This window comes from Meleagris gallopavo, chromosome 3 (assembly GCF_905368555.1).
Source record: "Meleagris gallopavo chromosome 3, MGAL_WU_HG_1.1, whole genome shotgun sequence".
NCBI classification, from domain to species: domain Eukaryota; kingdom Metazoa; phylum Chordata; class Aves; order Galliformes; family Phasianidae; genus Meleagris; species Meleagris gallopavo.
This window is the reverse complement of record NC_139406.1, coordinates 49,144,612-49,161,270: the sequence shown is the minus strand read 5'-3', so window position 1 is coordinate 49,161,270 and position 16,659 is coordinate 49,144,612. Positions and strand designations below refer to the sequence as shown.

The 16,659-nt window shown below is 41.2% G+C and overlaps 1 protein-coding gene across 13 annotated transcripts in view; it reads left to right on the top strand.

Moving 5' to 3' along the window:
• Nucleotides 1–15,428, top strand: part of ZNF521 (zinc finger protein 521) — a 234,291-nt gene extending 218,863 nt beyond the window's left edge. For all 13 annotated transcript variants that reach the window (XM_085220908.1, XM_085220907.1, XM_085220906.1 and 10 more), the window contains one exon: nt 14,593–15,428. In XM_085220908.1, coding sequence (XP_085077034.1) covers nt 14,593–14,622 — 30 coding nt within the window. In that variant the 3' untranslated portion in view covers nt 14,623–15,428. The remainder of the gene's footprint in view (nt 1–14,592) is intronic.
• Nucleotides 15,429–16,659: the final 1,231 nt, after the last annotated feature.

Here is a 16,659-nt window from a genome sequence, read left to right as displayed (position 1 = left end):
TGGTATTTTATTAATTTTGCACCAAGATAAATCCTGAAATTCTGACAAACTCTGTGACAGGTGAAATTCCTTCTTGCAGAATCTGCTCAGCAAGAGGCTGCTCATTTCGTTCTGTTCGGAGGCAGGCAACAGGAGGGCAGCTTTATAATCAGCCCTCAGCGGACCCCCAGCCGCCCCAGAGCCTTGGACTGATTGAATAACTCCTGGGCCTCTTCCCCTAGGCCTCCATCAGCAGGGGTCCTGTGGAAAGCAATCTCCCGCAGACTGGCACTGAAGTGAGCTTTAAACTACTATTTTCTGCTCTCCAGAGGAGCCTGGAGTACTAAAAGATAGATGGACTGCAGATATTTTATGAGAAACTGTCAGAAGAAGAGCAGAGTAAATGTTTTTTTTCCTCCTTCTTGGAGTCACACACGCTGCAGCGCTGTAGAATTTTTCCCAGAATCTTTTGCTGCTAAAGTTTGAAATTAATTGGTTGCTAACCTTAATTTCCCCCCCTCCGCCTCCCTCTTCTTTCTTTTTCTTTTTTTTTTCCCTTCCTCCTCCTTCCTTTCCTTTTTTTTCTTTTCTTAAATATTCACTCGGAGGCCCTTTGCTTAACCACAGTTGCAGAAAATCAGTACCATTTGCACTGAAATATTTATAATGACAGAATGAAAAATTGGATTCATTTTCTGGCCTGTAGCCGAACAGTCTGCAACTTTGTGCGGCATTGTTTAGCATCTCTCATTCCTCCCTTTCACTGGGGTCGTTCTCAGACACACACGCACGCGCTGCCCATGCTTCAGAGGAATGCTTAGCAAAACACAGAGCCATTTTTAATCTCAGCCTTGTGAAAACAACTTGTCTCCAACCTTGCCACCATCTGCGGGGGAAACCAGAGGGGGAGTGCACAGGAAATGAGTTGACTCCCTCTTAAAGGAGAGATTATAAAGGATGACATGCAGTAATCTGCACCGTACAGCAAGGCAGCATGTGGCTGGGGTGCAGCAGGTTGCCTTGGTGCCTTCCTAGGGAGGCATGACACTGAGCATGGGGATGGGTAGCAGTCTTTTCAAATCTGTTTTCTGTTCCTAATTCCTCCAGTGGCTTTGGAAACTCCTTTTGTGTGTAGACACAGACCATGCCTCTAGAGTGCTCCGCACCTCCAGCAACTGAAGGGTGCTGAAAATGCACATATTCACTTCCCTCCAAGCAGTGGTGTGAAGGTGAAATGGTTGATGTTTGCAAAGTGCTTTGAAAATGGAAGTGCGATTCCTCGGGCTCCAATTTGCATCCCCTGCCAGTATAAAAGGTACCTTTAGTCAGACAGCCAAAGATTCCCTTAGTATGCAGCAATTCCTGTTTATTTTGCTAGCTGGTTCTCTATCACTCCCTTTTGTTCCTCGCAGGCATGTCTCAGGCTCCGATGAATTCCAGGGATTTTTAATTGATGTGTCAGTCCCCCGGGGGCTATTATGAGCTGGCGTAAGGTCAGGCAGCCTTATGAACGCTTTAACTTGCACTGAGGACTAAGCTGGCCCAAGTTATGAACATTTAGGCCGCACGGATTTAAAAAAAATATATGGCAGTTGTATAGGAATTAGTCTGAAAATGTCAGAAATTTATCAGAGAATGGTAAGTCTCTGCAGATGTTGGACTGTTCTGCAGAACTTAATAGAGAAATATATCTCTGAACAGTGGTGATTCCAAAACCCTTAGAAATGATTCTCTGGTGAGTTCTGTAGACTGTTTGACAACTGTGTTAGTTTCTGGAAAAGCCCTGTGGCCAGAATGTTAATCCCTGATGCCTAAAAAGAGGCATCCAGAGACCACCCTGGGCCACCTAAGTAAGTCGGTTGGATTTGGGAATAGGATTCTGCAAGGTGCTGAGAATCTCCTGGAAATGGAAGTTCCAGAAATTGCCTCCCAAGGTTCAAAAGTGTCATCCAGCCAACTTCATCCATATGCAATTTATAATATAGCACTATTGCTATAGTGGCTGCTATACAGCAGGTACTCATATACAACACTAAATTCTCATCTCTTCTCCATGCCACTCGGCTGCGCCTGAATTTTTCATTTGGTTTCTTCTGTCTTCAGAAGAAGCTTCAAAATGTTGTCTCCCTCACAGTATTGTTAGGAGCAGAGCCGAGCAGGTGTGCCTGTAAGCAGTAGGAAGGGACAGACAGCTGCTGCAACCATCACCACAGCTTGGTTAGCGCTGCGCAGCATTCTGCTCTATAGTTTAGAAGCAACTCCTACTTTTCATCTTTCCCAAGTTTCTTACCAACTTGCAGATTTGCCTTTTTATTGTGTTCCCAAAGCTAGTTTGACAGGTCAGCCTGAAGTGATGAGCGTTCTGACACAAACTGCGTTGTGGCTCAGAAATGTTGCCTGCAGTTGTTTTACTGTAGTGTTGCTTTGATTTGAAAAGAACTTTCTACAAAGTGTTATGTTTTAGGATAGAGCAAAAAAAAAATTTTTTTTTTTTTTTTTTGTTAAATCCAATATTGTGCTGCATGTATTCCAGAGACTTTCTGCTTAGCCCTTATAATTGCTTTCTGGTTTTCTTCTTTGTGTATGCAAATGGAGAACACCGTATTTTTTGTAATTCTTAATAGTTACTGAGAAGCAGAAATAACAGAAACCAGAAAGTCTGTGAGCTGTAATTGCTGATATTAAGTATGTTTTCGAACAGACATTTTGAAAGCAGATCACCCTGACGATTTAATGACATTTTAAGGGAAAACCAAAGCCCCAGAGCAGCCTCTTTCAAATCCAGAAGTATTTTTCAGTCGATCTGACCGGAGCACAAACGTGCGGTGTGTAAAACACCTCGAGATGCTGAAAAGACTCGCAGGGAGAATAGGATATAGACCACAGAGAAGTGGCAGTGCAGAGCTTGCTGATGCTAATGCTACAATGCAGAACTGTTATTGAACATCAGGGACCGCAAGAGTAGCCCCCAAACAAATGTTTTATCTCAGTGCTGAAGACAGTTACTTTCTGGGAAAGCAACTGCTGTTTGTAGTGCCAGTCTGTTTACTGAAGTTAGTAGTCGATATGTTTTGCCAAGGTGAACTAACTGAGAGTTTTAGATGAGAAGTACCACTTGTGTGTGGCAGGTTTCCTGGCATGCGGCCTCCTGCCCCTTGATGGTACTGTTGGCACTGTTACTGAGGGCACTTGTTCCCAGCTTACATTTGCATTGGTGTAAGTGTGTACTGCAGTATGATGAATTGCCCCCTGATAGAGAAGATCTGTTTGTTATTTGTTTGTTGTTTTTTTTCCCAGGATCAAGCTAATACTTCACTTTAAAGAGTTATTTTAATTAGGTGGGTTTTATTGTAATGAATTAAAAGTAATTTGGAGTAGCAAATTATATAAGACCGTGAGGGTTATAGATTAGCCTCACCATAGCTACAGCACATCTTTTTGTAGAGGAGATAAAGTTCTGTATTTCAGACAGCTCGGTACTAAACACATTCAGCAAGCGAGTGGAAGCATTGTTTCCTGTTATCTTCCCTCCTTGGTGTGATTTTTTTTCAGTTGATCAGAAGATCATCGCATTAAAAGACAGCCCTAACAGGCAGCAAGGGCTGTAAGCAGGTGCCCCCAACAGAGAGAGCCAGGGTGACAGCAGAGCCACAGCATTGCCAGGGGTGAGGGGCATCTGTTCCACTGTCTGTGCAGGGCCAAGGCTGACTCTAATGGCACGTCTCACTTGCAGTGTGTCATGGCCAGCTGTGTGACAGGAAGCAGAATGACCAGGCCAGAAAAATGGCGTTTCGTAGGAGGATGCTTCTATCCTCAAGGGGAGGAAGGAAAAAAGCACAGAATGATGCTTCCTTGTGTTGTCCTTGTTTGAGAGGTTGGAAAAGTATTAAATGAATCACTTGGACTTACAAAGGAGTAAGACTTCTCTGTCCTACTCCTTGTATAGGTTCTGAAAGCAGGCAAAAGGGAGAATAAAATTCCTCCCATTTAGCTGTGGTCACATTTCACACTTCCGTTCCACAAATGCAAATGGCAACAAAACAGAAGACAATAGAGAATTTGGACTTCCTCATTTAACAACTAACAACCACAATGACAAATACAAAGTTTTATTATTCTGGTACCACATGTCAGTAAACGCTCCAGATTTATTGATTTACAGTGTACATCCTTAAAAAATTCAGAGAAGTGGTGACTTTCTAAGGGCACAATAGTATACTGGTCTCTAAAAATAACTTTCACAACCTAGCGCTTCTTAAACTGAAAAGGAGGAACTAGGATGCAGTTGTTATAAGAACACAGCATTTCAGTGTAGGATTATTGACTGTCACTGGCTACGAAGGGATGAAAGCAGTTCTTAATTTCTTTACTGACAAGCATATTTGTAATTCTCATTCATACCAACCCTGTCACATAGCTGCTGCTCCTTGTTCAACAAGCTGTAGGAATAGAATCATAGAGTCATAGAATTGAAAAAGACCTTAAAGATCATCAAGTCCAACTACAGGGACAGTGAGATGCCTAATCTGGGCTGGCACAGTAGCCAGCTGTGAAGCAAGTCAGATACCAAGAGTCATGGGATCTCTGCTACCAGCTCAGGATTCTTTCATCATTACAGTCAGACCTGACTAGTCTGGTTTTCCTTACATACTATCTTGAAGGAAGAAATGCATCGATGTAAAACTGAGTGAGGCTGACCATCAGCATTTCAAAGAGTAGGAACAGTCTTTCCTTTTCTTTCTTGCACATTTTAGAATTAAATTCAACTGTGGATGAGGAGACACATTTTCACCTCAATCTCTTTCTGACTTTTAGATCCAAAACATACCAGTTGGCCTAAATATTCCCTTACCTGTATGTACACTTGCCAGCTGATAACCACCAAATAGGATTTTCACGCACCAAGCTGGGTCTACTGATTTTAAACCTGGACTGGTTCACGCTTTGCTTTTAGCTGAGTGAAAGCTATGTCAGACACTTTGTGTTAGGGTTGGGCTGATCCATAACCTCCAGTGTGCTCAGTGCTGTTGAACAAGGCAGCACACACTGGCTGCCAATGTGTGGGGAATCCAGATTCCAGGCTGTCCCTTTGTCACCTGATAAGCACAATACCCAGAGATGTGTCACAGAGTAGGGGGGTGAACCTGGTGATCGATACAGTGTGGGATGTGTCTGCCTGTATAAGAGTGCAGATAAGTTACAGTGCTTTCCTTTCAGCTTGTATCAAGAAACTTGAAATTTCATTGGTAATTTTGTTCAGAGGAATTCTTGTACATGCACCTGTGGAAAACTGGGAAGGATCATTGTTTTAAAGGTTGCCCTTTGCATATAAATCACAGCTCTGTGTGCTTCCCCATTTTAATTGGGTGACCTTTTGAATCCTAAGGATGGGAGCTGAAATTCTGGACCTGCCAGTTAGTTTGAAAGGTTTGAGAGCAATTCACTGATAAAACAGCTACTCTGCTGTAAGTCAGAGAGCCCAGAATGGGAATGTGAGAAGAAAAAGATCCACTTAGAAGGCTCCTTCTTACAGCTCATAGCAAACAGCACTGCTGGCTGAATAGATATGTGTAAAATACAGGTTCATTTGTCACTGCAATCCCTGAAAAGACCTATCAGAATTCAGTGAACGTGAGATAAACAGGAGGAACAAGAAACGTCATGTTTCCAACAGGACATTTCTGTGCAATTATCAATTTAAGCTTCCATTATTTGTCACTAATTACTGCACTGAACTGTTAAATATTTAGTAGGAGTTTGTTTAATTGAATTTGACCTATAAAGGAATCTGTACGTAACATAGCTTCAGTTCGAAGAGCCAGTTCCTCTCTCCCAGCTAAAGGTGAATTTGCATTCATGTGAAATGAACACATATTGTCAGGCAAAGAGTTTTCTGATTTTGTTCTGATTTTTATCTCCCTCTTTTCCACATATTTATTTCTCTTGAAGGAATCTAAAATTAGAGCACAATGTAGGAGTACTGCTTGTGGATGTAAAACAGGAGGGAGGTCAGACCTAAACTTATTCACAGATGTTGTAGTTTAGAAAGCACCAGGACGATAAATCTAACATAGCAAAGGAAAACCCTAAAGCAGTAACAACTTGCCGATGAACACATCTGTTTGTGAAACATTGATTTAATCCCTGAACATCTGATTAGGCAGTATTGCCTATCAAAGCTTTGTGTCCCCTGCTACTCTGCTGTGCCTCAGCTGCAGATAAACCAGGATTCATTCAGCTTTGGGTTCTGCTTGCTCTTTGCCTGTGTCTGATGTGGTGGGGAGATCTGTCCCCTCTGCAGAAAGTGAGCAAGAAGCAATAGGGACAAGAACAATATTCATTTGTTTCAAATTCCGCAAGCCTGGCTTTCTTCATAGTTGTCCCTATCTTGTAACTCCCTTGATTTCAGTGTTTCTCTTAATTTATACCAGGGTAATCATAATAATCTCTTAAAGTAGTAAGACTTCTGATATATTTCTCGGAAGTGCCTACATCTGTCTTTTTTGTTTAAGCTTTTATTCCCACTTAGTGAACAGTTTTCTTACTGGGGTAGGACACCTGTGTATTTCTTTCAAGCATCTGCAGTATCACAAAAGCCTTGTTTTGTTGCAAACAAGATTTAGGCCTGGGTCCTGATGAGCAATACAGCCTCTCCATGACTTGAGAAAACAGGGGTGTTTTTCCCAGTTTTGGTGAATTGCTGTAAGCCTGTTCTAACTGCTTCCCTCTCTCCCCACCACCATCTTTTTGTCATTTTTAGAGGTAATTTTGCACATACATTCAGAGACACCTTGCACAAAATGGGAAAAGTAGTTGTAAGTTCCATTGCATTTCACTAATCCCCACATAGTCTAAGGGAGGCTTGTGGAAGGGTATTGCACAAGGGTTGGAAGGATTAAAGCAGCCTTGGAGCTAGTCTGATTTGTGGCAGGGGCACCTGTTTAAGCCCTTTAATTTCTAAATGAGGAAAGGGCAAGGATGGGAGCAGATACTTTTATTTGCCTCTATTCACTTCTGATGACAATGATGAAAGTCTTATTTGCTGTACCTAGAAATATCTCATTCTTTTCCATACATAAAACCTGTGATATATGTATTTGCATGTAATAATCCATCCAAAAAGATATAACTAGGTTTTACTAGAGACTTAATGGAAGTCTCTGAAGAAAAATCAGTTTCTGGGTTTTGTTTGGTTGGCTTTTAATTTTTGGATCCCTGAGAGCACCCTATCTAATTAGAGGGTTTTTTTATTTTGTTTTCTCTGGTCCAGCTGGTAATATTTGAGTAGAAGATCCAGAATACTGAGACTTTTACATAAATGTGATTAAATGAATGATCTGATTAGCAGTCATGTCATCTCAGAGGTGTTAATATAATATCAACTCACATAGCTTAGGTGAACTAATTTATACAAATAACCACAGCTCAGTGCAGACTTTCTTAAATGATTGTTGTCAGCAGCGGTCACTTATGACCTAAGATGACCGTTCAAGTGGCCCTGGTGTCTGAGAACAGAGCTGGTTCTCAAAAGCTGGTAAACATCAACTCGCCCCACATAAGTGGTATTTATGCATAGACAAGTGATACTTATGGGCGCATGGCTTCTCTTGGGATTTAACCCCTTCTTTGTAGTGGAAATGGCTCTATTTTAGTTCAGATCAAATGTTTCTTTCCTTGGGAATCTCAAGTTTCAGAAATTGTGTATTGTTAGACCTATGCTGGTGGTCAGAATGGGTCTGGATGAATCTCTTTACCTACCTCAGTGCATTTAAAAGTTCATCAATGCTCCTCCTGCTTCATCAGCTGCACTGCAGCACTGAAGATACTGGTGGCAGGCACACCTTGCTGGAGTATTTTCTCTTCTCTCTAGAGCTTCAAAATTTCCATTTGGCTTCCTACTTTGAACTTATGAAAAACTATAATCATGTGGTTTCCAGCTACCTCATTCACTCAGGATAAGTGCGACCACTGATTTCTGAATATATAGTCGCTTTTGTGTCAGAAGCAGTGTAATTCCTGAAAACATGTTAGAAACATCTCTTAGTTCCAAGATTTCAGATAAAATAATTTAATTTCTTGTGGTTTGTGTTTATTGAAAGGAAGGGAGGGACTCATTAGGGGAAATAATCCATGGTCACATCATCTAATGACGAGCTTCAACTGCAGTTGCTCTTTGTATTTCACCTATGTGGAAAACACAAAGTTGTTCTGTCGGTATAGCTAAGGATTGTATCATAGAATGGCTCTAGATATGTCCCTATAGCAGGTTTAAAACCTTCTTTTAATATATATAGTGGAGGTGGGCAGTGGAGAGGATTGCCCTTACTGTGGGAGCACTGCTCAATCCCACTCATATTACACATTCATCTGTATTGCAGAACAATCTGAGAAGCCTACATAACAGAAGCGTCTTTATTGCCTGCAATAGCAGAGGAGCTGGGGCCTTAATATTTTGAGGCATTGAAAGCATGTTTACTGCTTTCAGATGCTTTGAAATGGCCCAAATATTCTACTGAAATCAGCTCCTGACTATGCAGATTTGGTTTCATGTGTGATTTGGAGCTGGCTGAGCCTCTTCCTCTCCTGGAATGAACATCAGGGAAAAGAATCCTAACCCTGAGGTCTGTGTAGCTGTGAAACAGCCTCCCAGGAGGAGCATTGGGAGCTCTAATTAAAATTGGACTGGGCAAAACACTTGAAATTACACTATAGGCAATAATCCAACGCTGGCAAGGTGGGTGGAGAAAACGCCCTAATGGGTCTTTTCTGTCTTTAAATTCTATGAGTTCTTGTTCTCTTTTATTATACTATTTCACCTTTTTCTTTAATAGCAACATAGTGTCATCGAGAAAGGATTATAAGATGCTATTGTGAGCTGAGTAGGTTGATGTTAAATGTCAAAAGGAAAGGCAACAGTTTCTCTGCAGATTATTTGGATTCACAGTGATTATTTGGAGACAAAAGAAGAGAAACTGCAAGCAAGGGGCATCAGTGCAGTGTTTCTGATCTGTTAGACAGTGGCAAATGCCTGCAATGTATGTGTTTATCATTTTGACATTGTATTTCATATTCTCTGTGTATGAAGAATAACTACATTTCTACCAAACTTAACATAGATGTGGAAAAGTCATTTGCTGTAACTGTACATCACTCAGATTGCCACAGATATTTTCTATCCAAGCGTTTCAGATATCCCCAAAGACTTGGAAAAAAATAAGATCTTTTTACATTTTAATTTATAGGATGTATTTTAACTTAGTATCTAACAAATCTAAATATCTCATCCATTTAGACTTGTATATAATGGCGTTATGGTTTAACAGGAAAGAAAGTTGTCTCAGTACAACAGGACATTGACAAGAAACTGTGCACCTGCACTGAAAGATCACAAGTTTGAAGAAATGGTATAAAAATCAGCCTTTCCTTAGATTTTTCTAGAAGTTTTAGTTATGTGTGAACAAGCTTCATTTGTTCACTCTACTCACGTTCCCTCCTCCCCATGCCCCTTTCCACACGACGTACTATTTCACCACTTCTCAATACAGAGCTTCCTAGAGAAGTCTTATATCAGTGGCACCCAGCTCAGTGATGAAGCATCAGACTGAAGCTCTGGAAACCACGCTGATGCTGTGAAACTGAATTTTGGATTCATCATTACTGCTGCACTTAAGATTTTGCTAGTCTGGCCTTCTCCACCAGCCTTTCTTCCTTCCCCTTCAGCTCTGGAAAATCCAGCATCCTCTTATTAGCTGCAAACAGCTTGAAAAGTATGGTACAGAGTAGGAAGTTTGGAATATAAAGAAGGAAAGAGAAGCAGAAAATCTCGATTAGAAAGTATAATTTAATAGAACGCGTATTGAACCAAATGTATTGATTAATGTGGAAGATATAGTACTTATATTGATTCAAACCAGAGATTTAGTACTAAAAGCTGTAAGCCAAAAAGCTGGTGCAGATTGCTACAAAAGTCAGTTTAATGCTGTCCTTGAGAATGCCTTCACAAAGAAATTCTTCTAATGTTTGAGGAGTAGGTAGAATGCGGTATATGTCAGTTTGATCCCAGAGGGTTTTATTTTGTACTCTAATAGCTGTTACGAGCCTACATTATATCCAAGGAGTAATTTTCCTTAGGGGTGCCCAGCTCGCTTTGTGTCAATATTCTAGCATTTTAAGTCACGTACAGTATATGCTTCTGGGAACAGTGCAGGAGCCAGCCAGACTCATAATGGTCTGCATTCATTAATAAAGGCAGAAGCTTCTGTCCCTCCATTGCCCACTACAGGGATGCCTCCCTGGTCTTCGGGGACCCGTACAGACACATTTAAAGAAAGCTTTATTTTGAGTGGGCAGGAGATGAAATGCAGGACTTGCAGGCATTTCCTAAGTCAGCTTTATGCCCGAGCACAGGGGTGACCTTAATGGGTCAGAGAAGAATGCAGGTCAAAAGACTTATTATCCAGCCTGTTGGAAACCAATTGCTATTGTTAAAAAAAAAAAAAAAAAAAAAAATGTTGTGCTTAAAGGCTGAGAGTAATGTAGAGTTCTGTTTTACAACCTGCTACTGTATTGCAGTGCAAGGGGGTTGGGGATTTTTTGTTGTATTTTGTTCTTGAATGCTAAAAAATACAATATGATCCATAATGTACACAGATAAAGGATTCCAGATAAGTGATAACACGTAGGGTACCATAATTACTTAATCAGTGATGATTGATTACTCATGTTTGTGTTCTTGAACTAAGGAAAAAATAACATGCTGCTTTGGTACTGTTACCATCTGTTGAAATAAAGCATCCACATTTAATTTTATATTTCTGCACTTGTACCCTCTTTGCATTGTTTGTTGGGTCCAGCAATGTCTTGCTTCATCTTGTCCTAAGAGCACAAGTCTCATTATACTGAATTCAAATACAGTTCACACTGAAGATACTAATGGTATAGTGAGTCTGTGGTTATCTGTGGGTATTTTTTTCTTTGCTAATTTTGATGCTGTGGGTGGTAACGTTCTGCCAGCTAATACATCTCATGTTCTTTCTGGAACACAAAGATGTGCACCTAACAACAAAAGTACTGCCTCTTTTGTCTTGAACATTTCTGCAAAGAAACCTTTTACTTTTTCTTTTTCTTTTTTTTTTTTCAGAGAAAATAATTCTAGACAGTGTTATAATGAAATCTGTGTATCTTTTCTAGCTCCTTAACACTAACAACAGGGATATTTAAAGGATTTTCATCCAAAGCAGTTGTGGCATACAATATAGCAGCTCACATAGCAGTTATTATTCTGGATTCTAATGAATAGATACAGGAACAGGACAGATGCAATTAAAGATTTTATTTTGACTGAGAAATACTTTGAATTTAGGTTCTACCTGCTTTCCAAATAACACCAAGACAGAGAAGCAGTGAAGGTGAGAGGATTCCTGGCTGGGCTGGTGCCTGATGCAGGAACGCAGAGACCTTCTGCCTCACTGGTCCTCCATTTTGTGCACGCAAAGCTTGCATTTCTATTTGCAATCACAGTTCTTGTGAAATCGTAGCTCTTGGAAGTGCTAACATAGCTGTTCCTGAGGTCCAGAAAGGATTATGTTAATAAATAATATTTTCTCTTTCCATTGCTTGAGCAGAAAACCAAAACTTCTGCTTCACAGCAAAGGGAGACTATCTTGTAATTAAACAGATGCGCTTATGCACAATGAAATTTGGGTTATATGGAGAAGGGGAGTGTGTGATACCTTCTGTGTTTAGTTAAATGACTTCTCTTTGCAAGTAGATACGCTAATTCCTCTGCACTCAGGCAAGCTATTTTGAAGTTTCTGGTGGAGGCACGTTCCAAGCTCACAGCATACACTTAGAGAAGGGGCAGCGTGCACACAGAGCCACACAGGGGATCTCGCTGCCACTCCTTGCTCTCTTGGGTGCCCACGCTGCCGTGTCCCCGCTACGTCCCTGCCAGCAGGAGCTCCGTATTCTGCCTTCCCCACCCGCTGCCAGGCAGGCAGGAGCTCACCACTGTGAGGAAGAGCGAGCGCCGCAGCCGAGATCTGCTGTGCGGATAATGGAGGAGGATTTTGTGCCCTAAATTTTTAAACACAACACCCCTCGTAAAAACAACAGCAGTTCATAACTGGGATTAATGTTTGCAATTTTCAGTCACTTAGACGTGGGGTCTCCAATAGATGGCTTTTGGTAGAGTGGAATATGGCTCTCGGTGGGATTACAGAATTTTCTTCCTTTTCTTATCTCTCTCCTCCCATCCTTCGCCCGCTCGTCTTGTCAATGTTATGCTTCTGAAGTGCTTCTACTTTGTATTTTTTTGCTACTTAGCCAAATAGGTATTTCTCCCTTGTCCCTCACATATGGGGAGCCTTAATTACTTTGGAAAGCGTATTGTGTTTTGACTGTTTACAGTAAGCAGACTTGCCTTTTTAAGGCCCGAGCTGCTCAAAGCGTTTCCTGATGTTTGAATCCTGCCCTGTCTTGTTTTGCTCTACAGTGCTTATTTTCTTCTGTTGCTTCTTCAGTGTATCAAGAAAATCCTGATTTAAACCAGGGCGTGGGAGCCACGACACTGAGATGAGGGGCAAGTCTGTCCCTATACTGGGCTTTAGTTTATCACATTTAGGCCTTTTTATATTTTAATGAAAAATATCACTGCAGCCAGAGTTCTACCTACACTACTAAAACGCCTTTTGGCTGTTTCACGTGCAACTGTTCATCCGGCCCCGCTCTGATCCTGCGCTGTCCAGTCAGTGGAAAGAAAGAAAAATGGAAACGACTGACATGCTTACTCTCAGCAGACTGGAAACGAAAGGCACCCCCAAACATCACCTTGCAATGTAACAACTGGCATATGACTTCACCTACTCAGGAGCAAAAGAGAAATCAGCATTCAGGCTGCCACCCCATATTTAACCTGTCCCATGGTTTCTATGTACTGCAGGGTCTCCAATAAGCTCATGGTGTTATGCTGTAAGTTCTGCAATAAATGGGCACAACAGGATGACTAAAGGGCCGTCTGTCAGGCTTAACTCTTAATTTCCTTGCTTTTGTGGTTTCAAGTCAGAGCCCATTACCTGAGACCAACTGACGTTCTAGTCTGCAGTGTATTGTTACTGTTTTGCAGCATTCTGAAATGACTTTATGGGAAGGATAAGAAGCTAGATGAAATTGAGCAGTAGAGTGTATTTGTTTAACACTCTCTGGCCTTGGACGGTCTGGAATGCCTGCCATCAGCATTAAATCATTCTATATTCACATCTGGAAATTGCATCTCTGAGTGTCACTGGGTCATTTTCCTTTAATCTCCAGAATGGCACTACATTAAAAATTCCTCAGTCTTACTGTAAGATCCTTTGCTTGCCAAATGTCCCATGAACTATTGTTTGTGTGCGTGCACAGTTTTAGGCAGAGAGAAAGGAAAAGTCAGGGGGAGTGATCAGAGCGGCCTGCAATCATGTTGCATTTCACATTTATTTTGCCAAGGCTGCCTTTATGGCTCTTTCCATGGGTGGCTCTGGAGGGTATGCTCTAGTAGATAGATGATCTCTTCACGGAGAATTCTGACAGTATTTGGGGAACAGGTTCACCCGGAAGAATCCAAAGGAGGTTGGAAGACAGATTGGGCTGATAAAGCAGAGTGAGGGGCCAGACTATGGGATGTGACACTATGGGATGTGACACCCTTCCCCTTTGAGTCACTGGCCCACTGGCCTGGATTAAAAACGTGCAAAGTTCATCACTAGTCAGTAGCATTGCTGTGAAGTAGCATTCGCAGACTTTGTTCTTCTGTGAATCCAGTTTATATTGGAGCAGACTTAACATACACTGGATTGGTTCCTTGCTCTTATCTCAGTGTTTGCGTAGGACCTGAGCCAATGCAGGCACTGAAATTGCATCTCAATCCCTAGAAGAGGGCAACTCGATTAGGGCAGGAGCATGAAAGTTGTGTTTGCTGCCACATTTGTTCATTGCTAATAGAGGAAAGGAGAACTTCAGGCTCCAAAGCCCATGTCATGCTACCTCATATAAAGCACTGCATTCAGTTGAGGAAAAATATCTGTGGGTTCTGGTGGCTGATAGAAGGGCTGTGGCAACCCTCTTGTTTTCTCATCAGTCTTTGAGCTCCCTTCTAGGCACAAAATGGTGCTTACACTCTTTGTGGAATATATTGTGCTATGCTATTTAAGTGGGAAATAGGTTTTAATGTAATAAAACTTTTGAACTGATGCCACAGTCTAGGAAGCACTGTCCATTTTTTGGCTTATAAGCAGCAAGGACATTTCTGAGAAATGCGTGCATTTCTCATTTGCATAACATATAAACCATCAGCCACGTGTAGGGCAGACACCACAAGCATGGGGCTGGTGGACAGTATCCCTAGAGCAGGGCTGTCCCAACCTACACGAATGCAGTGTGTTGCCTTTCTGGTGACCTATGGAGAGAAAAGCAGTTGAATCAACTGGGACAAGCTGTTCTCTTTGGTAACGATGCTTTTTCTGTCTGCTTTAAAAAAGGGAGGAGTCAATCATCTTCTCTTTTCAATACATTATTTTGTGTGGTGTTGGTAGAAATGCCTATCCTGTGACTAATCTGTCTCTTTTGTTTTCATTACAGAATCATACGATGACCCAGCATAGCAGTTAGTGCAAGGCCTATCTCTTCTGGAGGATTCTTTGTGGCACAAAAAGGGAACACGTTTTACTCTTTGCACGAAACTTTCATTGTTAATGTATATTATTCAGAAACATTGTATTGTACCATAAAACTTGTATTATCGAAACTGTTGGATGTTCATGTGTTTGAACTTTTGAGCACCGGATAGACTTCCTGTATATAAAGTGTTGCACATGTATTATGTTGTCTGATACTAAAATGGTCTTATAAAGACAAGTGGACTTGGGCCCTATTCAAGAAGGATAAAAATAATAATAATACTGTATGAGGGGAAAAAATATCTGAAGAACAAGTGTCATTTTCAAGGAGGAGGGAGAAAGTAATAGCTATGTTCCAATACAGCTCTGTTTGGCCTTTCTTTTGTTTAAACTTCGGTCTAGAAACCTCTCTCTTTTGGTATACAAACGGATGAATCCAAGACTATTTTTTATTGCTGAAGATTCTTGCAAAAAATCTGAAGACTCTCTCTCTCTCACAGAGCAGGAACCCACCGTTGAATAAGGCCCGTATATATATTTGTAAGCCTTGCGATATGACAGATAGCATTACCATATATGCAATAGTTGTTATGTAGATTGTCAAAGAATTTTTTTTTTTTTCTGGATACCGTTTGAAGCTTTGAGTGTTCAAGACTTTCCTTAATGATTTCACATGGCCAAATTCTTGAATCAGTTGAACTAACCTGTATGTTACTGTTATTAATGTTTACTCTGCGATCTGAACCTGGAGATTACTGGAATTGTTTTCCAAAAGGAAATAAATTCAGTTTACCATTACGTGTGAGCATGCTTGCGTCTTGTCTTTTCCCTTTGAAAGCAGTACCACTGTTATTGCTCCTCTAGTATCGCAAGGCCCACCAAGATCTGGAATCCCATTGTGTCAGGAACTCCGTACTGGTCAGTAGGTCATTTTTCTCATAGCTGGACATTTAACTAAAGGTTCTGGTAGCAGCAAATCTGCAGGCCTACTGCAAAACAGTATGTGCTTTAGGGCAGTGTTTTCTAGTTTGTTTATCTTCTTAGGCAGTTTCAACAATTTCATACCCGTACACTTGACATGTTGGTTGCCAGAAGAGTCACCACATATGTTTAGTTATATTATATCCACAATATTATTTATAGATTTGGGTCTAGCACTGACTACTGGGAGCAACAGCCACTCTGCCAGTAGCACTGCTACCCTCCCGTCCCTCACACTCCTTTCCCAACATGGACATCAGAACCGGGGCTGGCGAATGCAGCAGGATGATGCTCCCTGTCACCATGGCCCTGGGGAGCCACCACCAGACATCACAGCTTGGCTAAGGTCTGACTGCCCGCAGTTCTGAGAAGCAGGAAGGGGATAAAAGCTAACCTTGCCTATTCGTATCACCCACAACACAAGCTCACCAACAAAACAGGAACAAAAAATAAAACATTTTCCAGCTATTTTAATACGTATCCTATTGCTTGAATTGATGGATTCGTCCCATGGAAACCAGTGTTGCTGACATACTGTAGTTAAAGAGCTGCACATCGCAACGGTCCAAATGCCTATTGCTGTCAGGGTAGATATAAAGTGTGATTTCCAGTTTGTTGAATGTCACATTTTGACTGTCCACAGATGGAGGACAGAGAGGAAAAGAGGTAAAATCTGAAAGTCTCAGGTTACCAGATAGTACAAGAAAGAAATAAGTCATGTTTAAAAATCCAGCTTTGAGAATACTGTGCATATTTTGCCAAATACAAAAAAGAAATTCCTGGGTTTCATGTGAAAATCTCATTTGTGCTGACAAAAGGATAAATACAGGCATGAGTACACAGGGCTCATAAAATGCCAGTTCTATTTATAAGTCAGAAAGTGTTCCCATTCTTATTCTCATTAATATATTACTCATCTCAGCCAAATTGAATGTGATGATGTGTTCTTTATTTTTGACAGACACCTTAAAGGATATAAGACATTTCAGCCTTCATGTGTGAAAGTGTGACATATTGGTTAAGACTGAAAATAACATGCTTCTAGTAG